The 23612-nt window shown below is 46.4% G+C and overlaps 1 protein-coding gene across 5 annotated transcripts in view; it reads right to left on the reverse strand.

Moving 5' to 3' along the window:
• Positions 1-23612, reverse strand: part of LOC127585020 (adhesion G protein-coupled receptor E1-like) — a 54939-nt gene that overhangs the window by 27276 nt on the left and 4051 nt on the right. For 2 of the 5 annotated variants that reach the window (XM_052042136.1, XM_052042135.1), the window contains 10 exons: positions 19976-20074; positions 18459-18575; positions 17444-17581; positions 11248-11388; positions 10278-10418; positions 9232-9372; positions 7310-7450; positions 6355-6495; positions 3842-3982; positions 2834-2971 (listed from right to left, as the gene is read on the reverse strand). In XM_052042136.1, the coding sequence (XP_051898096.1) occupies positions 2834-2971; positions 3842-3982; positions 6355-6495; positions 7310-7450; positions 9232-9372; positions 10278-10418; positions 11248-11388; positions 17444-17581; positions 18459-18575; positions 19976-20074 (1338 nt within the window). The remainder of the gene's footprint in view (positions 1-2833; positions 2972-3841; positions 3983-6354; positions 6496-7309; positions 7451-9231; positions 9373-10277; positions 10419-11247; positions 11389-17443; positions 17582-18458; positions 18576-19975; positions 20075-23612) is intronic. The other 3 variants (XM_052042138.1, XM_052042137.1, XM_052042139.1) reach the window with 3 other exon arrangements.

Raw genomic sequence — 23612 nt, forward strand, 5'->3', positions numbered from 1 at the left:
TAACTTCCACATAGATTGGGTGAATCAAGTTGGTCGAGGCAGTCTTGAGGAGAACTTCATAGAATGCATCCGTGATAGCTTTCTCGAACAGCATGTTAGTGAACCTACAAGGGAAAATGCTAACTTAGATCTGGTCCTGTGCAATGAGACAGCTAAAATGAATGATCTTGTCGTTAGGGATCCTCTTGGAAAGAATGATCACAGTATGATTGAATTTCTCATACAAAGGGAGAGTGCAATTGTTCAATCTAAAACCAGTGTATTATGCCTAAACAAGAGAGACTACAATGGGATGAGGGAGGAGTTGGCTAGCATAGACTGGAAACACAGGCTATGCGGTGGGACAGTTGAGGAACTGTGGAAGACTTTCAAAGAGATTTTTCACGATGCTCAACAAAAGTATATTCCGGTTAAAAGGAAGGACAGTAAGGGTGGAGAGAACCGGCCTTGGATAACTAAGGAAATAAAAGAAGGCATCGAGCTAAAAGCTCGTGCATACAAAGTTGCCAAGAGTAGTGGGAAAGTGGAAGATTGGGAAAACTTTAAAAAGCAACAAAGAACCACTAAGCAAGCAATAACGAAAGGGAAGATAGATTATAAAAGTGAACTAGTACAAAATATAAAAACAGATAGTAAAAGTTTTTATTATTATATAAAGCATTAAAGGGCGGCTAAATTGAACGTAGGTCCCTTGGAAGATGAGAAGGGGAAATTAATATTGGGTAATGTGGAGGCCTTGAATGACTATTTTGTGTCAGTCTTCACGGTGGAGGACACATCTAACATGCTAAAGAGAGATGTTGTGGATGCGATGGGAGGTGAGGACCTCGATACAATCGCCATCACTAGAGAGGTAGCGATGAGCAAACTAGCAGACCTAAAGGTAGACAAGTCCCCTGGTCCTGATGGGATGCATCCCAGGGACTGAAAGAAATGGCGGAAGTTATAGTAGAGGCGTTTGTGATAATTTACCAAAACTCTCTGGATTCTGGCAGGTCCCGGCAGATTGGAAGACAGCGAATGTCATGCCACTTTATAAAAAAGGATGTAGGCAAAAGGCAGGTAACTATAGGCCAGTTAGCTTAATGTCTGTAGTCGGGAAAATGCTTGAAGCTATCATTAAGGAAGAAATAGCGAGACATCTGGATAGAAGTGGTTCCATCAGGCAGACACAGCATGGATTCAGGGAGGGCAGGTCCTGTTTGACAAACTCACTGGAGTTCTTTGAGGATATAATGAGCGCAATGGACAGAGGGGAACGGGTGGATGTTGTATCCTTGAATTTCCAGAAGGCGTTTGATAAGGTGCCACATAAAAGACTTATCCATAAGAGAAGGATGCATGGAGTTGGGGGTAATGTATTAGCATGGATAGAGGATTGGTTAACCAATAGAAGGCAGAGAGTTGGGATAAATGGGTGTTTCTGTGGTTGGCAGTCAGTGGTGAGCAGGGTGCCGCAGGGGTCGGTGCTGGACCCGCAACTGTTCGTGATAGACATTAACAATTTGGAAGAGGGGACGGAGTGTAGTGGATCTAAGTTTGCTGATGACACTAAATTGATGGTAAAGCAAATTGTGCAGAGTATGCGGAGAGTCTGCAGAGAGATATAGATAGGTCAAGAGAGTGGGCAAGGGTCTGGCAGATGGAGTACAATGTTGGTAAATGTGAGATCATCCACTTTGGAAGGAAAAATAGAAGATCAGATTATTATTTAGATGGTGAAAGATTGCAGCATGCTGTTGTGCAGAGGGACTTGGGAGTGCTTGTGCATGAATCGTAAAAGGTTGGTTTGCAGGTGCAACAGATTATCAAGAAGGCAAATAGAATGTTGGCCTTCGTTGCTCAAGGGATTGAATTTAAGAACAGGGAGATTATGATGCAACTGTACAGGGTACTGGTGAGGCTGCACCTGGAGTACTGCGTGCAGTTCTGGTCTCCTTACTTGAGGAAAGATGTACTGGCTTTGGAGGCGGTGCAGAGGAGATTCACCAGGTTGATTCCAGAGATGAGGGGTTTAACCTATAAAGAGAGATTGAGTTGCCTGGGACTATACTCACTGGAATTCAGAAGAATGAGAGGGAGTCTCATAGAAACATATAAAATTATGAAAGGGATAGATAAAATAGAGGCAGGAAGGTTGTTTCCACTAGTCGGTGAGACTAGAACTAGGGGACACATAGCCTCAAGATTCAGGGGAATAGATTTGGGACAGAGATGAGGAGGAACTGCCTTTCCCAGAGAGTAGTGAATCGTGGAATTCTCTGCAAGGGAAGCAGTAGAGGCTTCCTCATTAAATACATTTAAGACACAGTTAGATAGATTTTTGCATAGTAGGGGAATTAAGGGTTATGGGGAAAAGGCAGGTAGGTGGATCTGAGTCCACGGCCAGATCAGCCATGACCTTATTCAATGGCGGAGCAGGCTCGACGGGTCAGATGGCCTCTTCCTGCTCTTATTTCTTATGTTTCTTAAGACTAACTTATATTTCTAGTCCTTACTTTGGACTCCTCCTCAAGTAGAAGGTCTCGCCCTGCATCAAATCCGACAAAACATTTCATAATTCCGAACACCTCCATCAGGGCATCTGTCAACCTTCTCTTTTCTGGAGAAAAATGTCCAACCCATCCAATCCTTCCCTGACCATCATAATCTCTTGGGTGCTGCGATGATCAGAATGAGTGAATGCACCATGATTTTACTGCGACCTTTGCTCAGAGCAGCGCCTGTTAGATTGTTCTATAATTCCAGGGATCTGCAGGACAATTTGGAGATTTGGCAACCCCAACTCTGATTGACACTTAATCTCCATTTCATGCTTATTTAAGGTCCTTACCATCACAGGTTCTGCCGCCAGTGACGCTGATCTCAGATGATAACTTCAACCCCACATTGCAGATACACTGGTAGGAACCGAATGTGTTCTTACAAGTTGCATGACTGTCACAGGACGAGGATTCACACTCATCGATATCTGTGTGAACAGGGAACATCCTTCACAATAGTGAATACTGTTTGCTCCTTGTTACACGTGGACTCTGTGGGTCTGGATGAACCAACACACCGGAGCATAAACACAGAGCAGACCCTCGTTGGAACAAAGGACTGAGTGACTTTTCTTGGGAAGGGCCTTAAGGGTTGAGGAAGAAAGACAGGTGGATGGAATTAAGGAACAGACCAACCTGGAACCAAAATGACCGCCCGCCTGCTAGAAGCTGAGATGGTTGGTAGCCTGCCCTCCGTCCCATTGGACCAAGAAGCTGTCTGTCAACACCTGCTGATCCCAGTGGAGAAGGTCAGCAGTAGCCCCGCCTTCTCCGTTGGAGCTGTTGTTTAATGGATGGGTGTCGCTGGGGGAGAGTGGGGGATGGGGAGGTGTACAGGATGCCCATGGCTCTGTTGATCTTTAATGTGGCTCTGAGCCTAGGCTGGGGTTGGTCACATCTCGGTCCCGGTGGATTGCCCAGCCCCTCCATGGAATGTGCTCTTTCATGTTGGACCATGTGGGAATTTGGGATCCAGGATTGGGACCGTAATGACCATGGCAGCTGGAGCTGTCAACTAGGTCGGACGTGTTCCTAAAGGTTGCGTTTCACAGTCTCCTGTTTCTAAGGGACCTGTTTGGTCAATAGATTCATGCCCCTGTATCTAACGTATTCAGAAGTAATGATCAGGTCTGTCAAAAGAAACAAAATAGAATCCCACCATTATTCGAACACCCCATCCCATCTATAACTTCTCAGTGAGATGTACTCAGGGAAGTGCCCATGTGATTATTCTTTAATTCCAGGAATCTGTAGGACCATCCTGGAGGACAGACAACACCAACACCACCAACACTTACCTTCACAGACCTTCCCTGCAGTGAGGGTGGCAGTCGCAGGAGATGCCTGAAACCCTGTGATGCAGTTGCACTGGTAGGAACCCAATGTGTTGTTACAAATTGCATTTTGTTTACAGGGCGAAGATTTACATTCGTCGATATCTGTGTGAACAGGGAAAATCTTTCACAATCGTAAGCATTGTTTTGCTCCCTGTTACACATGCCTCACTTTCTCCAGGACCATAAGACCATAAGACCATAAGACATAGACGCAGAATTAGGCCATTCGGCCCATCGAGTCTGCTCCACCATTCGATCATGGCTGATTTATTTTTCCTTCTCAACCCCGTTCTCCTGCCTTCTCCCCATTACCTTTGACACCCTTACTAATCGAAAAGCTATCAGCCTCCGCTTTAAATACTCAATGACTTGGCCTCTACAGCCGTCTGTGGCAATGAATTCCACAGATTCACCACCCCTGGATAAAGAAGTTCCTCCTCACCTCTGTACTAAGCTCTCTGGTCTTGGACTCTCGCACTACTGGAAACATCCTCTCCATGTCCACTCTATCCAGGCCTTTCAATACTTGGTAGGTTTCAATGAGATCCCCCCTCATCCTTCTGAACTCCATTGAGTACAGGCCCAGAGACATCAAACGGTCCTCAAACATTAACCCTTTCATTCCCGGAATCATTCTCGTAAACCTCCTCTGGACCCTCTCCAACGCCAGCACATCCTTCCTCAGATAAGGGGCCCAAAGCTGTTCACAATACTCCAAATGTTGTCTGACCAATGCCTTATAACGCCTCAGCATTACATCCTTGCTTTTATATTCTAGTCCTCTCAAAATGAATGCTAACATTGTATTTGCCTTCCTTACTACCAACTCAACCTGCAAGTTAACCTTTTGGGAATCCTGCACGAGGACTCCCAAGTCCCCTTGCACCTCCGATTTCTGAATTCACTTCCCATTTAGAAGATAGTCTAGGCCTTTATTCCTTCTACCAAAGTGCCTGAACACACACTTCCCTACGCTGTATTCTATCTGCCACTTTGCCCATTCTCCCAACCTGTCCAAGTCATTCTGCAGACTCCCTGTTTCCTCAACACTACCTGCCCCTCCAAACTTGATAGCCACAAAGCCATCGATTCCGTCATCCAGATCATTAACATATAATGTGAAAAGTAGCGGACCCAATACCGACCCCTGTGGAATACAACTCGTCACCGACAGCCAACCAGAAAGGGCCCCCTTCATTCCCACTCTTTACCTTCTGCCAATCAGCCAATCTTCCATCCATGCTAGTACCTTCCCTGTAATACCGTGGGCTCCTGTCTTGTTTTGCAGCCTCATGTGCGGCATCTTATCAAAGCCTTCTGAAAATCCAAGTAAACAATATCCACTGACTCTCCTTTGTCTATCCTGCCTGTTATTTCCTCAAGGAATTCCAACAGATTTGTCAAGCACAATCTCCCCTTAAGGAAACCATGCTGACTTTGGCCTATTTTATCACGTGCTTCCAAGTACCCCGCAACCTCATCCTTAATAATGGACTCCAACATCTTACTAACCACTGAAGTCAGGCAAACTGGCCTATAATTTCGTCTTTTGCCTCCATCCCTTCTTGTGGAGTGACATTTGTGATTTTCCAGTCCTCTGGAACCATTCCTGAATCTAGTTATTCTTGAAAGATCACCACTAATGCCTCCACAATCTCTTCAGCATCCTCTTTCAGAATCCTGGGGTGTAGTCCATCCGGTCCAGGTGACTTATCCACCTTCAGACATTTCAGCTACCCAAATCTTCTCCTTAGTAATAGCAACATATTCACTTCTGCCCCCTTACTCTCTCGACAAAGGTGTAACTGTGGGACTTCACATAAGCAAAAGCTACACCTGTCTTTTGGTGGGACATGAGGAACAGACATTGCTTAAGTCCTGTTCAGACCACCTCCCTCAACTCTTTCTCCAGACCATCGATGACTGCATTGGTGCTGCTTCCTGCACTCCTATAGAACTTGGAAACGTTCTCGTTTTTGCTGCCAGTTTCCATACTGCTCTCATCTTTACACGGTCCAACTCTGACTCTTCCCTTCCCTCTCTGGATCACATCTGTGTCCCCATGGATTGCCTAGTTCCTCACTGAATGTCCTCCGACAGTGTGACGTTGGACCGTGAGAGAGTTTGGAGCCAGGATTGGAATAGTAACCACCATGCCAGCTAGGGCTGTCAACTCTGGTCAAATGTGTTCCTGGATGATTCATTACGTGATCTCCTGTTTCCAAAGGACCTGTCTGGTCAATAAATTCATTTCACAAATCCTAAAATATTCAAAGATAATGATCAGATCTGTCAAAAGAAACAAAGGAAGACCCCAGGTTGAACCCCACACCCCTCAAAAGGATTCTTCTGTAGGAATTAGCACAGTGATAGTCTGTGATATTCTTCTTTAGTTCCAGGAATATGCAGGACAATCCTGGAGGAATGTCAATTTCAAGTTCATTCTCTGTTTCACGCTGGTATAAAGTCCTTACCTTCACAGACCTTCCCTGCAGTGAGGCTGGTGGTCGCAGAAGATGCCTTAAAACCTGCGATGCAGTTGCACTGGTAGGAACCATTTGTGTTGGTACAAGTTGCATGATTGTCACAGGGCGAGGATTTACACTCGTCGATATCTGTGTGAACAGAGAACATCCTTCACAATAGTAAACACTGTTTGCTCCCTGTTACATGTGGACTCTGTGGGTCTGGATGAAGCAACACACCGGTGTGCTGCTTAAAAACAGAGCAGACCCTCATTGGAACAAAGGACTGAGTGACTTTTCTGGAGAAGGGCCTTAAGGGTTGAGGAAGAAAGACAGGTGGATGGAATTAAGGAACAGACCATCCTGGATCGATTAAATCAGGGAACCAAATGGCCTCCCACCTGCTAGAAGCTGAGATGGTTGGTAGCCTGCCCTCCGTCCCATTGGATCAAGAAGCTGCCTGTCAACACCTACAGATCCCAGTGGAGAAGGTCAGCAGTAGCCCTGCCTTCTCCATTGGAGCTGTTGTTTAATGGATGGGTGTTGCTGGGGGAGAGTGGGGGTTGGGGAGGTGTACAGCATGTCCATGGCTCCATTGGTCTTTAATGTGGCTCTGAGCCTAGGCTGGGGTTGGTCACATTCTGGTCCCAGTGGATTGCCCAGCCCCTCCACTGAACGTGCTCTGAGAGTGTGATGTTGGTCTATGTGGGAATTTGGGATCCAGGATTGGAATAAGTAATGACCACGGCAGCTGGAGGTGTCAGCATATTCGTAAGTAATGATCAAAAAACAGAAAACCCACCCCTTTTCCAAAAACCACAACTTTTCTGTGGGATTTACACAGTGCAGCCCCTGTCTGTTTATTCCTTATTTCAAGGAATCTGCAGGACAATCCTGGAAGATTAACAACACCAACACCACCTTGAAGTTTATTCACCATTTCATGGTGATATAAAGTCCTTACCTTCACAGACCTTCCCTGCAGTGAGGGTGGCGGTTGCAGGAGATGCCTGAAACCCTGCGATGCAGTTGCACTGGTAGGAACCCAATATGTTGTTACATGTTGCATGTTGTGAACAGGGCGAAGATTTGCATTCGTCGATATCTGTGTGAACACAGAAAAGTCTTTCACAGTCATAAACATGTTACATGTGGACCTTGTTACATGTGGACACTGAGAGAATGTTAATGGTGCATTGATAAAATTGCCAGGGTAGGAATCTACAACATGGAATTCAAATCCCACCACAGCAGCTGGAATTCAGGAAACAACTCGTCCTGAGTGATGGTGCTCGCAAAAATGAACAAGTTGTCATAAAAACACATCTGTGATGTCCTCCAGGGAAGGAAATCTGACATGCTTGCTTGGTCTGAGCTGCGTGATCAGACCCACCAACATGGTGACTCTCAAATGCCCCATGAAATGGTTTAGGAAATCACCCAATTACCTGCCTTTGCTGACCCAACAGCACCTTCCAAACCTGAGACCTCTGTCACCAAGGATAAGGGCTTCAGGCAGATGGGAACACCACCATCTGCAGGTTCTCCTCCAGGACGTTCATCTCCCTGATTTGGAAATACTTTGGCATTCCTTCCTCATGACTGGATCCGCATCCTGGAATTCCTACCCAACGGTACTTTGGAGCTTCTTCGCTGGTACGACTGCAGCATTACAAGAAGGCAGCTCCTTACCAACTTCTCGAGACTGAAATGCAAACCAAGTCTGCTGGAAATGCTCAGCAGATCAGGCAGTGTCAGAGGAGAGAAAATCTGAGGAAATGCACACAGTTAACTTACAGCAGAACTGGCCAGTTCTGATATCCACAGGAAAAGCAAGTTACCTGTAATTATTGGATTCAATACCAAACTGCTGCCGTGTACTCAGATGGAAGATGAGGTGTTGTTGCTCAAGCTTATGGTTTGCCTCCTTAGAACAGTGCAGGAGGGCACAGACAGATCCAAGTGAGAGCAGGGTAGAGAACTGTAGTGACAGGCAACTGGGAGCTCAGGGCTGCCCCCTGCTGACAGAAGCAGGTGCACAACAAAGTGCTCACCCTCTGCATTTTGTCTCTCCAGTGTAGGAGAAACCACACTGTGAGCAAAAAATGTTCTGTTTCTTGAACTGAGGCCCAACCAGTTCCCCTCCATACGTCTTGAGTGAATTCATTCTCACTTTGAACAGCATGTCCTGCAACTCCACTCACTTTCTCCAGGACAGAGGTGTAGCTGTGGGAATTCACATGGACCTGTCTTTTGGTGGGACATGAGGAACAGACATTGCTTCAGTCCTATTCAGACCATCTCCCTCAATTCTTTCTCCAGTCCATCGACGACTGCATTGGTGCTGCTTCCTGCACTCCTATAGAACTTGGAAACATTATCATTTTTGCTGCCAATTTCTATCTTTACATGGTCCGTCTGTGACACTTCCGTTCCCTCTCTGGATCATATCTGTGTCCCCATGAATTTTCCAGCCCCTCACTAAACGTGCTCTGCGAGTGTGACATTGGACCATGAGAGAGATTGGGATCCATGATTGGAATAGTAACCATCATGCCAGCTAGGGCTGTCAACTCTGGTCAAATGTGTTCATGGATGATTCATTACGTGATCTCCTGTTTCCAAAGGACCTGTCTGGTCAATAAATTCATTTCACAAACCCTAAAATATTCAAAGATAATGATCAGATCTGTCAAAAGAAACAAAAGAAGACCCCAGGATGAACCTCACACCCCTCACAATGATCCTTCTGTGGGACTTCGCACAGTGCAGTGCCGTAACAGTCTTCTTTAGTTCCAGGAATCTGCAGAACAGTCCTGTAAGATTGTTAACAGCGACCCCTATTTGGGATTAATTCTCCATTTCATGGTGATATCGAGTCCTTACCTTCACAGACCTTCCCTGCAGTGAGGCTGGCGGTCGCAGGTGATGCCTGAAACCCTGCGATGCAGTTGCACTGGTAGGAACCGACTGAGTTGTTACAAGTTGCATGTTTGTCACAGGGCGAGGATTTACACTCGTCGATATCTGTGTGAACAGAGAACATCCTTCACAATAGTAAACACTGTTTGCTCCCTGTTACATGTGGACTCTGTGGGTCTGGATGAAGCAACACACCGGTGTGCTGCTTAAAAACAGAGCAGACCCTCGTTGGAACAAAGGACTGAGTGACTTTTCTGGAGAAGGGCCTTAAGGGTTGAGGAAGAAAGGCAGGTGGATGGAATTAAGGAACAGACCATCCTGGATCGATTAAATCAGGGAACCAAATGGCCTCCCACCTGTTAGAAGCTGAGATGGTTGGTAGCCTGCCCTCCGTCCCATTGGATCAAGAAGCTGCCTGTCAACACCTACAGATCCCAGTGGAGAAGGTCAGCAGTAGCCCTGCCTTCTCCATTGGAGCTGTTGTTTAATGGATGGGTGTTGCTGGGGGAGAGTGGGGGTTGGGGAGGTGTACAGCATGTCCATGGCTCCATTGGTCTTTAATGTGGCTCTGAGCCTAGGCTGGGGTTGGTCACATTCTGGTCCCAGTGGATTGCCCAGCCCCTCCACTGAACGTGCTCTGAGAGTGTGATGTTGGTCCATGTGGGAATTTGGGATCCAGGATTGGAACAGTAATGACCACGGCAGCTGGAGGTGTCGACTAGGTCGGACATGTTCCTGAAGGTTGCGTTTCACGGTCTCCTGTTTCTAAGGCACCTGCTTGGTCAATAAATTCATGTCCCCCTATCTAAAATATTCAGAACTAATGACAAAAAAAAATGAAAACACACCCCTTTTCCAACACCCATGACTTTTCTGTGGGATTTACACAGTGCAGCCCCTATCTGCTTATTCTTTACATATGGGAATCTGCAGGATGATCCCGGAGGATTGACAACACGAACACCACCTTGGGGTTTATTCTCCATTTCATGGTGGTATCAAGTCCTTACCTTCACAGACCTTCCCTGCAGTGAGGCTGGCGGTTGCAGGTGATGCCTGAAACCCTGCGATGCAGTTGCACTGGTAGGAACCCAATGTGTTGTTACAAGTTGTGCGATGTGGACAGGGCGAGGATTTACACTCGTCGATATCTGCGTGAACATGGAAAATCCTTCACAACTGTAAACATTGTTTGTCCCTGTAACACATGTCTCACTTTCTCCAGGACAAAGTTGTAGCTGTGGAAATTCACAAGGGCCCAAGCTACACCTGTCTTTTGGTGGGACACGAGGAGCAGATCTTGTTTCAGTCCGTCCAGACCACCCCCCTCAACTCTTTGTCCAGCCCATCGAAGACTGCATTGGTGCTGCTTCCTGCACTCAGACAGAACTGGAAAACATCATTTTTGTTGCCAGTTTCCATGCTGCTCTCATCTGTACGTGGTCCATCTCTGACTCTTCCCTTCTCTCTCTGTGTCCCCATGGATTTCGCATTCCCTCACTGAATGTCCTCCGAGAGTGTGATGTTGGACCGTGTGAGAGTTTGAGATCCAGGATTGGAAAGTAACCACCATGCCAGCTAGAGCTGTCAACTCTGGTCAAACCTGTTCCTGGACGATGCATACACAATCTCCTGTTCCCAAATCCTGCCTGGACATTAAATTCATTTCCCAAACTCTAAAATATAGAGGTATAGAGTCAAATAGCACAGAAATGTAGCCCATGCCAACCAAGATGTCTATCTGACCTGCGACTCACATTTGCCTGCCCATTTGAACTGACCTGTCAAAAGAAACAATAGAAAACCCCATGATAACCTTCCCATCCTACTCCCCCCTCCCCATAACAATTCTTCTGTGAGATTTGCGCAGTGCAAATTCTTCTTCAATTCCAGGAATCTGCAGGACAATCCTGGACGACTGACATCCACAACCAGAATTTGAGATTTATTCTCCATTTCATGGTGATATAAAGTCCTTACCTTCACAGACCTTCCCTGCAGTGAGGGTGGCGGTCGCAGGTGATGCCTGAAAGCCTGTGTTGCAGTCGCACTGATAGGAACCAACTGAGTTGCTACAAGTTGCGTCTTTGTGACAGGGCGAGGATTTACACTCGTCGATATCTGTGTGAACAGGGAAAATCCCTCTCAATAGTAAACACTGTTGCTCTCTGTTACACATGGACTCTGCAGGTCTGGATAAAGCAACACACCGGCTTAAACACAGAACAGACCCTCGCTGGACTAAAGGACTGAGTGACTTTCCTTGGGAAGGAACTTAAGCTTGAGGAAGAAAGACAGGTGGATGGAGTTAAGGAACAAATCCAATTGACTCAAGGAACCAAATGGTCCGTCACCTGTTAGAAGTTGAGATGGTTGGTATCCTGCCCTCCATCCCATTGGACACAGAAGGTGCCTGTCTATAACAGTGTGGAAGATCTGCAGTTGCCCCTCCTTCTGTACTGGAGCTGCTTTTCATTGGATGGTGGTGTTGAGGGAGCAGGGGAGGAAAGAGGCCTCCCATTGCTCCATTGATCTTTCATGTGACTGAGCCTAGAGTGGGGTTGGTTACATTCAAATGTCAGTTAATTGCCCAGCCCCTCCCTTGAATGTGCATTGAAAGTACAGCATTGGCAGTACGCAGCAGGTCAGGCAGTATCTGTGGTGAGGGAAGCAGAATGCTGAGTTTTTCCAGCATTATCCTTTGTTTCAGATTTCCAGCACGTGCTCCACTCACATCCCACAGATCTTTTCTTTATCTCTTTCTCTCTAACTGCGTTCATTCATCTGCTCACATTGTGTCACCTTCGCAAACTTGGTCTCCCCCCTATCGCAGACACTCCCCCTTGCCTCGATTTCTCAGTTTTTCCAGTTCTGAGGAAGGGTCTTTGAGCTGAAACATTGACCCTGTTTCTCTCTCCACAGATGCTGTCTGATCTTCTGAGCACCTCCACTCTCTGATTTGTGTTTCCAATTTCCACCATCTGCGGTGTTTTGCTTTTTTTTCCAGCATTAATAGTCAGATCTGTCAAAAGATTTGGTATGTCACCAGAGACTCTTGCAAATTTCTACAGGTGTACAGTGGAGAGTATTCTGACTGGTTGCATCACCGCCTGGTATGGAGGCTCCAATGTGCAGGATCGAAAGAGGCTGCAGAAGGTTGTAGACTGAGCCAGCTACATCACGGGCAGAACCCTCCCCGCCATCGAGGACATCTTCAAGAGGCAGTGCCTCAAGAAGGTGGCATCCATCGTTAAGGACCCTCACCGTCCGGGACATGTCCTCTTCTCATTAATACCATCGGGGAGGAGGTACAGGAGCCTGAAGACGCACACTGAACATTTTAGGAACAGCTTCTTCCCGTCCACCATCAGATTTCTGAACGGTCCATGAACCCATGAACACTACCTCGTTACTCCTCTTTGGCACTATTTATTTATTTATTTGTAACTTGTAGTAATTTTTATGTACTGCTGCCGCTAAACAACAAATTTCACGACACGTCAGTGATAATAAACCTGATTCTGATTCTCTGTGCTTGGCGTTCATTTTCAGTGAGCGGGACCCTTAAGGAGGCACACTTGCATATTGTTAGTAATAATTGGCTAATTAGCTAATCGGCGTCAGCCAATAAAAAGAAGCTAAGGTTAAGCGGAGCCGCCATTTTGGAGTGGCCATTGTTGGAGGGGTTCAGTGTTTGAGTGGGGGACTGAGGCCTTGGCTCAAGGGGCTTCGGTGAGAAGAGGCTGAGTAAGTGACCTAGGTGTGGAGAGTGTGAGCAGCTCTTTAAAAAAAGGTTTCAGTAAGAAGGCACAGGTAAGGTCTTTATTTTGTTGTCTGTAGATCTTTAGACCTTGATTCAGTGTAGGCAGGATGGCAGTTAGGGAAGTGAAATGCTCCTCCTGTAAGAGGTGGGATGTCAGGAAACCTCGCGGTCTCCTTGATGACTACAACTGCAGGAAGTGCACCCAGCGGCAGCCCCTGACTGACCAGGTTTAGGAAATGGAGCTGGAGCTGGATTTACTCAGGACCATCCGGGAAGCTGAAAACCTCATAGATGAGACTTTCACCGAGGTGGTCACACCCAGGGTACAGGCTTCAGATAGATGGGTGACCACCAGGAGAAGTAAGGGGAGTAAGCAGTCAGTGCAGGGTTCCCCTGTGGCCATACCCCTCAGCAACAAGTATACCCCTTTGGATACTGCTGGGGGGATGACCTTTAGGGGCACAGCAGCAGCAGCCAGGTCAGTGGCACTGTGGCTGGCTCTGCTGCTCAGCAGGGAAGGGTAAAGTCAGGCAGAGCAATAGTGATAGGAGACTCGATAGTTAGGGGGACAGACAGGAGATTCTGTGGCCGCGAAAGAGACACCAGGATGGTGTGTTTCCTCCCAGGTGCTAGGGTCAAGGATGTCTCAGAGCGACTGCAGAATATTCTCAAGGGGGAGGGTGAGCAGCCAGAGGTCGTGGTGCACATTGGCACCAATGACATGGGTAGAAAGTAGGAAGAGGTCCTGCACAGTGAGTATAGGGAGTTAGGAAAGATCCTGAAGAGCAGGACCTCCAAGGTAGTAATCTCCGGGTTACTCCTGGTGCCACGTGCTAGTCAGGGCAGGAATAGGAATGAATGAACAGATGAGTGAGTGCAGGGGGCAGGGTTTCATGTTCTTGGATCATTGGAACCTCTTCTGGGGCAGGGGTGACCTGTACAAGAGGGATGGGTTGCACCTCAACTGGAGGGAACCAATATCCTGCCCGGGAGGTTCACTAGTGCTACTCGGGAGGGTTTAAACTAGTTTGGCAGGGGGATGGGAACCAGAGCACCAGGTCAGAAAGTGGAGGCATTGGGAGGAAAGGAGATGTCTGGGCTAGTAAACACAGGCAGGAGCAAGGTAATATACACGATGGGATGGACAGTTTGAAGTGTGTGTATTTGAATGCTGGGAGTATTATGGATAAGGGTGTTGAACTTAGAGCTTGGATCAGTACATGGAACTATGATGCTGTGGCCATAACAGAGACTAAGTTGAGAGAGGGACAGGAATGGGTGCTTAATGTTCCAGGGTTTTGATGCTTTAGGAAAGATAGAGAGGGAGGCAAAAGAGGGGTAGGGGGAGTTGCACTAATAATCAGGGGCAATATCACAGCTGCACTCAGAGGGGACATAATGGAGGGCTTGTCCACTGAGTCTAAGTGGGTAGAACTCAAAAATAAGAAAGGTGCAATCACTCTGACAGGATTATACTACGGACACCCCAATAGCCAGTGGGACATTGAGGAAGGGAAAGGTGTAAAACTAATAGGGTTGTTGTCGTGAGGGACTTCAATTTCCCTAATATAAATTAGGACCTCCCTAATGTAAGAGGTTTAGACTGGGCAGAATTTGTTATTTGCATCCAGGAGGGTTTCTTAAATCAATATGTAGATAGTCCATCGAGAGGAGAGGCCGTACTTGACCTGTTGGGTAACAAGCCTGGCCAGGTGACCGATCTTTCAGCGGGAGAACAATTAGGGAACGGTGACCACAACTCCTTAAGTTTCAAGATAGCTATAGATAAGGATAAGTATGGACCTTGCGGGAGAGTATTAAATTGGAACAGGGCAAATTACGGGAGCATTAGGCAGGAACTAGGGAGAATTAATTGGGAACTGCTGTTTTTGGGCAAGTCCACATCTGACGTGTGGAAGGTGTTTAAAGACCAACTGCACAGAGTACAGGACAGGGATGTTCCAGTAAGAAGGAAGGACATGGATGGCAAGGTAAGAGGACCTTGGATGTCGAGAGAGGTGGTAAATTTAGTCAAGAAGAAAAAGGAAAAGTATGTAAAGCTTAGGAAGCAAGAATCAAACTGAGCACTTGATTATAAAGAAGCCAGAAAGGAACTCAAGAAGGGAATTAGGAAAGCCAGGAGGGGCCATGAAAAGTCCTTGGCAAGTAGAATTAAAGAGAATCCCAAGGCATTCTATACATACATCAAGAGCAAGAGGATAACTAGGGAAAGGGTAGGACCACTTAAAGATAAAGGAGGGAACTTGTGCTTAGAAGCAGAGGATGTGGGTGAGATCCTTCATGAGTACTTTGCATCAGTATTTGCCAAGGAGAAGGATGTGGAAGATAGGGAGATCGGTGTGGAGCATACTAATATGCTGGGGCATTTCGAGATAGAGGAGGTAGTGTTGGGTCTCTTAAAGAGCATTAAGGTGGCTAAGTCCTCAAGACCTGATGGGATATACCCCAGGTTATTGAGAGAGGTCCCAGAGGACTAGCAAGTAACTAATGTTGTTCCATTCTTCAAGAAGAGAAACAGGGATAATCCTGGAAACTATAGACCGGTGAGTCTTATGTCAGTGGTAGGGAAGTTACTGTAGAGGATTCTTAGGGATAGGATTTTTGAGCATTTGGAAAACCATAGCCTAATTAGGGACAGTCAGCATGGCTTTGTGCAGGGCAAGTCATGCCTTACTACCTTGATTGAGTTTTTTGATGAGGTGACGAGGGTGATCGATGAAGGTAGAGCTGTGGACGTTATTTACATGGATTTTAGTAAGGCATTTGACAAGGTCCCTCATGGGAGGCTCACCCAGAAGATTAAGAGGCATGCGATTCATGGTGAATTGTCCATTTGGATGGAGAATTGGCTTGCCCTTAGAAGACAGAGGGTTGTGGTTGTGGGGACACTCTAGCTGGAGGTCTGTGACTAGTGGTGTTCCTCAGGGATCTGTACTGGGACCTCTGCTGTTTGTGATGTATATAAATGACCTGGATGAAAATGTACATGGGTGGGTTAGTAAGTTTGCAGATGATATGAAGATTGGTGGTGTTGTGGATAGCGTAGAAGACTGCCAAAGGATACAATGGGATATAGTTGCAGATATGGGCGAAGAAGTGGCAGATGGAGTTCAACCTGGTCAAATGTGAAGGGTTGCACTTTGGGAGATCAAATGTAAAGAGACAGTACACTGCTAATGGCAGGACCCTTAACAGTGTTGATGAGCAGAGGGACTTGGGGTCCAAGTTCATGACTCCCTGAAAGTGGCTACACAGGTTGATAGGGTGGTAAAGAAGGCATGTGGCATGCTTGCCCTCATTAGTCAAGGCGTTGAGTTCAAGAGTCAGGAAGTTATGCTGCAGCTTTAAGAAACTTTAGTTAGGCCGCATCAAGAGTATTGTATTTAGTTCTGGTTGCCCCATTATAGGAAGGATGTCAAGTCTTTGGAGAGGGTGCAGAAGAGGTTTACCAAGATACTGCCTGGATTAGAGGGCATGTGCTATGAAGATGGATTGGACAAACTTGGGTTGATTTCTCTGGAGCGGTGGAGGCTGAGGCGAGACCTGATAGAGGTTTATAAGATTATGAGAGGCATAGATGGAGTAGACAGCCAGTAGTTTTTCCCCAGGGCTGAAATGTCTAACACCAGAGGGCATGCATTTTAGTGATGGGGGTAAGTTCAAAGGAGATGTGCGGGGTAAGTTTTTTTACACAGAGTGGTGGGTGCCTAGAATGCGCTGCCTGGGGTGGTGGTGGTGGAGGCAGATACGATAGGGGCATTCAAGAAGCTCTTAGATAGGCACATGAATGTGAGGGAAATGGTAGGATACTGACATTGTGTAGGCAGAAGGGATTAGTTTAGTTGGGCATTTTATTACTAATGTAATTGGTTCAGCACAACATTGTGGGCCGAAGGGCCTGTTCCTGTGCTGTACTGTTTTATGTTCTATGTTCTATGAGCTAAGATACGTAACCCACTATTTTTGACCTCTCCCCTACCCATAACATTTCCTCTCAGACCAGCACCCATGAGATTTTTCTTTAATTCCAGGAATCTGTATGAATTTCCTTCAACCACTTGGTTCTTGAACCAACCGGCACAACCCAAACGCTACACTTTAGCAACACTTCGACCACTTTGCACTAAAATGTACTTTGTTTTTTCGTTCTAATTATGTTCCTTCACGTAAAAATTGTGTATAGTTTATGTTTAATTTATGTTTTTCTTGTGAATGCTGCTTATCTGATGCTCTGTGCCTGTGATGCTGCTGCAAGTAAGTTTTTCATTGCACCCGTGCACACATGGACTTGTGCAGATGACAATAAACTCGACTTTGACTATCCCGCAAGTTGGTAACACCCAAGCCAACTTGAGGTTTATTCTATGTTGCACGGTTATTTAAGGTCCTTACCCTCACAGGTCCTCCTGCCATTGGAGCCGGCCTTCTCAGACGAATTAAAGCCTTCGCTGCAGATACACTGGAAGGAACCATCTGTGTTCTGACAAGTTGCTTCATGGGCGCACAGAGAGGAAGCACATTCATCGATATCTGTGCAACAGAGAAAATCTTCAGGGCTTTCTGGACTTGTACATTAAGGTCCCTTTGTTCCTTAATACTCCCTAGGGTCCTACCATTCATGGTATACATCCTACCCCCAAGACACACACACCCAAATTTATCAGAGTTAAATATCATCTACCATTACGCTGCCCAACTTATCAGTTGTAGCCTCAAGAACACCACCAACTTTCATCTCATGCGCAAACTTACTAAGTTTTCTTTGAAACAAAGGAGGGGTAACCTGATATAAAGAATAGGAGAGACATATATAAGGGAGATAGAAAGAATCTTATTCCCATGGTGGGGTTGTTTCACACAAGAGGACAGACGTTTAAGGTGAAGGGTAGAAGGTTTAGAGGGGATCTGTGGGGAGGGTTTGCCACACAGATATTTGGCAGTGGTGGTGGTAGAGGGTGGGATTGTACTGGGAGGGAGAGCATGGTCACTGCTCTATTGATCTTTGACGTGGCACAGAACCTAGGCTGGGGTCGGTCACATCTCAGTCCCAGTGGATCCTTCAGTCCCTCCACCGAACGTGTGCCGGATGTTGACGTTGGACCAGGTAGGAGTTTGAGACCTACGACTGGGACAGTGATCAGCACTGGAACTGGAAGCCATGTGACACAAGATGGCGGCAGAGACAAGTACCCAGGAAGGACACGTGGCTGTGGAAACGAAACTGGTGCACATGCGGTCGAAGACCGCACCAGTCATCCGCTCCGGCTGCCAGCTCTGGTCGAACATGTTCCTGGAGGTTGCATCCTGTTTTCAAAGAACCTGCCTGTCGATAAATTTATTTCCCAGTCTCTAATACATTCAGAACTAACAACTCAGATCTTCATTTCATTGTTACTTGCTGCCTTACCTTGACAGTCCTGATTTGATTGTGTATACCCATCCTTGCATTCACACCAGTAGGAACTAGGTGTGTTCACGCAACGTTTGCGAGGCTCACATGGAGACTGTTCACATTCATCGATATCTGTGTAAAGAGGAAAAATTCTTCATAATTGTAAACATAGTTTGCTCTTCATTACATGTGGATTCTATCATCACCAGGTGAGGGTACAGTGATAAGATAAGGTATCTTTATTAGCCACATGTACATCAAAACACACAGTGAAATGCAGCTTTTTTGCGTAGAGTGTTCTGAGGGCAGCCTGCAAGTGTCGCCACGCTTCCGGCGCCGACATAGCATGCCCACAACTTCCTAACCTGTACGTCTTTGGAATGTGGGAGGAAACCGGAGCACCCGGAGGAAACCCACGCAGACATGGGGAGAACGTACAAACTCCTTACGGACAGCGGCCGGAATTTAACCTGGGTCGCTGGCGCTGTAGAGCGTTACGCTAACCGTGTCTGGTAAATATACTGGAGTAGTTATCCAGAATCCCAAATTCAACTCCCACCACGGTTCTTGGAATTTTAAAAAAATAACTTGCCTTTTTTAGCAATGCCCATAAAAAGAAACATCAAATTGTCTCCACACCCATTTGGTTCATACGTACCCTTCAGGGAAGGACGTCCACTGTCCTAGCCCAGACTGGTCTACGTGTCAAGTCCAGACCCACCAATGTGTTCAACTCTTACATATTGATCCTATCTTCACACCAAAGACACCCTCCGATGTATCATGTGGCACTACCGTCATGCTAAATGAAACAGACCTGACAGCTCAAAACTGGGCACCCATGAGGTGCTGTGGATCATCAGCAGAAATGTGTAGCATCACAATCTGTAACCTCGTATCTTGGCATATTCCTCACTCTGGTAATTGGTTTCTTATTGTCATGTACCAAAATACAGTGAACAGCTTTTGCTTAGGTGCCATCCAGGCAGATCGTTCCATATATATAAGTACATTGAGGGTAGTACAAAAGAAAATCAAAACAGAATGCAGAATAAAGTGAAAGTGCAGTGCAGGTAGACAAGTAAAGTGCAAGGGCCATGACAAGGTAGACTGAGATCAAGAGTTCATCTTTATTGTACAAGAGGTCCATTCAAGAGTCTTATCACAGCGGGGTAGAAGCTGTCCTTGAGCCTGGTGGTATGTTTTCTCAAGCTTTTATATCTTCTGCCCCACAGGAGAGGGGAGAAGAGAGAATGACTGAGGTGCGAAGGGTCCTTGATTATGTTAGTTACTTTCCCAAAATCACATCCTGCCCATCACCCACCATGAATGTGGTGTATGCACACACATTTATACACTCATACACTTTGGCAGAAACTAGAAAATCACGTACATACGTAGGCTCATTTATACACACATACACACACATACAAACACACACACATATACACACACACACACACACACACACACACACACATTCATGAAAAGTCCCCCACTTTAACCTCAACCAAACCTGATTTAACACTCACCGATACATTTATTTTTGTCACTTGGATCGACTTGATAACCTGCTGGACACTTCTTAGCTTGGGACAGAACGATTCTGCAAACACTGCAGCACAAGATAACTAGAAGAAAGAAAATGAAGCAGTTAGACTTTTGTTCCCCCAGTTTTTCTCCGTCTCTCCTGAAAGCTAAATACAACAACCCAATACCACACAAAGCCAGCGCAGACGTTAACCATGGGAGGCAGAATGACTGAAGCCAATAACCTCCCCTCCTGAGATGTGCAAAACCTGCCTTTGGATCAATGGCACTGAACACAGGAGCGTCTGTGCTTTGTACTCACTGACCAAAATTCAGCCACCACTCCTGACTTCTGACGCTGGCGTCCAAAGCCCAGGTGACTCCACATCACCTGTTCAAGATTTCCAGTTTCAATGTAATTTTCTATCAACCATCTGCAAAGGAACTAATTATTTTCTGTGACATGCCCCCAGCTTTACCAAGGCTGCTTCTTGTTGCTCCCCTGCCACCTTAGTTGAGACCAGCAGGGGTGGGGATTATCTGATGAAGCTTCCAGTCACAGAGTTAAACCTGATCAAATTCAATGTTACATAAGAACATAAGAAATAGGAGCAGGAAGAGGCCATCTGGCCCGTCGAGCCTGCTCCACCTTTCGATAACATCATGGCTGATCTGGCCATGGACTCAGATCTACCTACCTGCCTTTTCCCCAGAACCCTTAATTCCCCTACTATGCAAAAATCTATCTAACTGTGTCTTAAATATATTTAACGAGGTAGCCTCTACTGCTTCCCTGGGCAGAGAATTCCGAATGTTAATCGGACCCTTGGGCAATGGTGTAAAATGGGAGTTACTAATGAAGATCCTGATGATCCGTCCTGCCAGAGAAGGCAATGGATGTTTTTCCAATATCACAATTTACTCAATAGCCCCAGGTCAAAATTGCCCCCAGTAATTACCACCCAAAAAACGACCTCCAACGTTTGTTTTTGAAAATTCCTTTTTTACAAAGTACAATCTACAATACTACAAAACTACAACAACACAGGGACAATAACAGTGACTAAACACAGTCACTAACACAACTAAACTAAATTAAAATATCTCCATCCCTACCAAGGATGACATTTATCCCCTGGGGTGCCCAACGGTCCCGGAACGCCTCCATGATACCCGTGGACACTGCATATTCCCTCTCCACAGCTACCCGGGCACGGACATAACCCCAGAACATCTCGAGGCGGTCTGCCTGGGCAGCACCTTCCGCTACCCGCTTCCAGGACCCACGGATAGCCACCTTAGCTAGCCCCAGGAGAAAGTTCACCAAGATAACCTCGGCCCTCCTTGCCCCTCTCCTTACTGGATGACCACAGATAGGCAGGTTGGGGCAAAAGTGCAGCCAGGTGACGAGGGGCAGACCCCGCAAATATGCAAAAAGGGGCTGCAACCTCGCACACTCCACGTCCAACGTTTAGAGTGCTGCACTGTCGGATGTGCTGGCTCTTGGGTGGGAATCTGCTGCCCTCCAGCTGCATGTAAAAGATGTTACAAGGGAGAACAGGGGAGGTACCTCTGGAGCTTGGACCAAGATTCACAGAGTCACAGAGAGACACAGCCCAGAAACAGGTCCTTCAGCCCATCACATCTGTACCGACCATCAACCACCCATTTACACTAATCCTACATTAAATAGCATTATTTTTAATCCTCCCTATATTCTAGTCAACTCTTCCCGGATTCTACCATCTACCTACTTACTAGGGGCTTTTTAAAGTGGCCAATTAACCTACCAATCTGCACATCTTTGGGATGTGGGAGGAAACCGTGCAAGCATGCAAACTCTGCACAGACTGCACCCGAGGTCAGGATTGATCAATTCCTTGATCTTGCAAATATTGATCTATCTCCACCTTAAATATATCTAATGATCCAATCACCACCATCCTCGGGGGCAGGGAACTCCAGGAATTCATTCCCCTCAGAAGAGAAATTTCTATTCATCACAATATGGCACCACTGGGGGTAAATTTGGTTTCCCTGGAATTGGAAGGAAAGACTTGGAATTCTTTTCACTTGGGAGAGAAACGGACAAGGGGATTGTACGATAAGGGGGGGGCAGTCATTTCTCTTGTAACTATGTCCCCTCGTCCGTGAATCTCCCAGGTGAAAAGAAATCCAAGTCCCTTCCTTCCAAATTCTGGTGGAGCCCAATTTACTCCCAGCGGCGCCATTTTGTGGTTCGCTGTTTGCCATGGGAACCACTCCCATAACAACCCCTGCTTTCTCCTTACTGGTGGAGACATTCAGTGATGACTTATAGGCAGTGAGTTGGGACAGTAACTGAGAATGCAAAGCATTGATAAAGATGAAATGTAAATGTCTGCTTCAGACCATCCCAGACTTAAATGTCAAACAAGAGGTGAAGTCCAGTGAGGGTACATGGAACACTTATTTGGATGTGTGCTGTATTCAAGATGTAAGATAAAATGTTGTTATTGCTTATGTTCAGTTTCAAAGTGTTTAGTTCCCTTTTACAAGTAACGTCGCTTGGGGAAGTGGTTTGTTATCTGTTTGTCATTGAATGATGGTCACTGACAAAGTGACACCATTTCACAAGTCTGGGGAAGAGATCTAGATTCAGAAGTTTTTGCATATTTCTTCGCTCTTATCTCACAATGTTGAAGGAGGCAATTCAGCCCATCGAGTCTGTGCTGGCTCTCAGAGCAATCCCATCAATCCCAACTATTTCCCTATGACCCATGCTCTGTCCTACCACACACCGGCAGTCGGGGTAAGTTACAGTGGCCAATTAACCTACCGACCCGCACATCTTTGGGATGTGGGAGGGGACCGGAGCACCTGGAGGAAACCAACACGTCACAGGGAGAACGAGTAAACTCCAATTCTTGTGTTCTTGCCTCAACTCTTTGAAGTTTAAATTCTTTTTACGCTAAGCTAATTGAACCGAGGAATTGTCGGAGTGAGAAAAATAATCATTCCCGACATTTACTCGGATGAAGGTTCCTCTGGAGGTTGGTACTGGAGGCAGAGATTTGATCATCCCATTCAGAGTGTCACAAGGCAAGTGTAGAGAGACAGAACAGGGCAACATTAAATACAGCATGAAACCCCCTCTACACTATCCCATCAAATAACTCCTGAGCAGTGACAATACAGAGTATTTAATGGGTTAAATATAGTTCCCTCTGTGCCTTCCCATCAAACACATCCTGGACAGGGACATCATGAGTTAAACACAGAATAAAGCTCCCTTTGCACTTTCCCATCAAACACATCAAGGACAAAGACAACATGTTAAAAATAGAGTACAGCTCCCTCAATGCCATGCCGTCAAACACATCCTGGGCAGGGACATCATGGGTTCAATACAAGATAAAGCTCCCTCTTCACTGTCCCATCGAACACGTCCTGGACGGGGACAACAGGGGCTGAATCAAGGAGCAGCCGTTTGTTTGTCAGCCTGCAGGAGGTGCAACTTCACAGTTAGAACCACCCAGGGAGCAGATTTGGAATTGAATTTCAATAATCTTGCAAAGAGTCGGCAACATTATCTCAGTATTTATGTGCAGAAACAAATGATGAGGAAGTGACCCGCCCCTCCACCCCCCGTTCCCACCC

The sequence above is a fragment of the Pristis pectinata genome, chromosome 31 (genome assembly GCF_009764475.1).
Source record: "Pristis pectinata isolate sPriPec2 chromosome 31, sPriPec2.1.pri, whole genome shotgun sequence".
NCBI lineage: Eukaryota > Metazoa > Chordata > Chondrichthyes > Rhinopristiformes > Pristidae > Pristis > Pristis pectinata.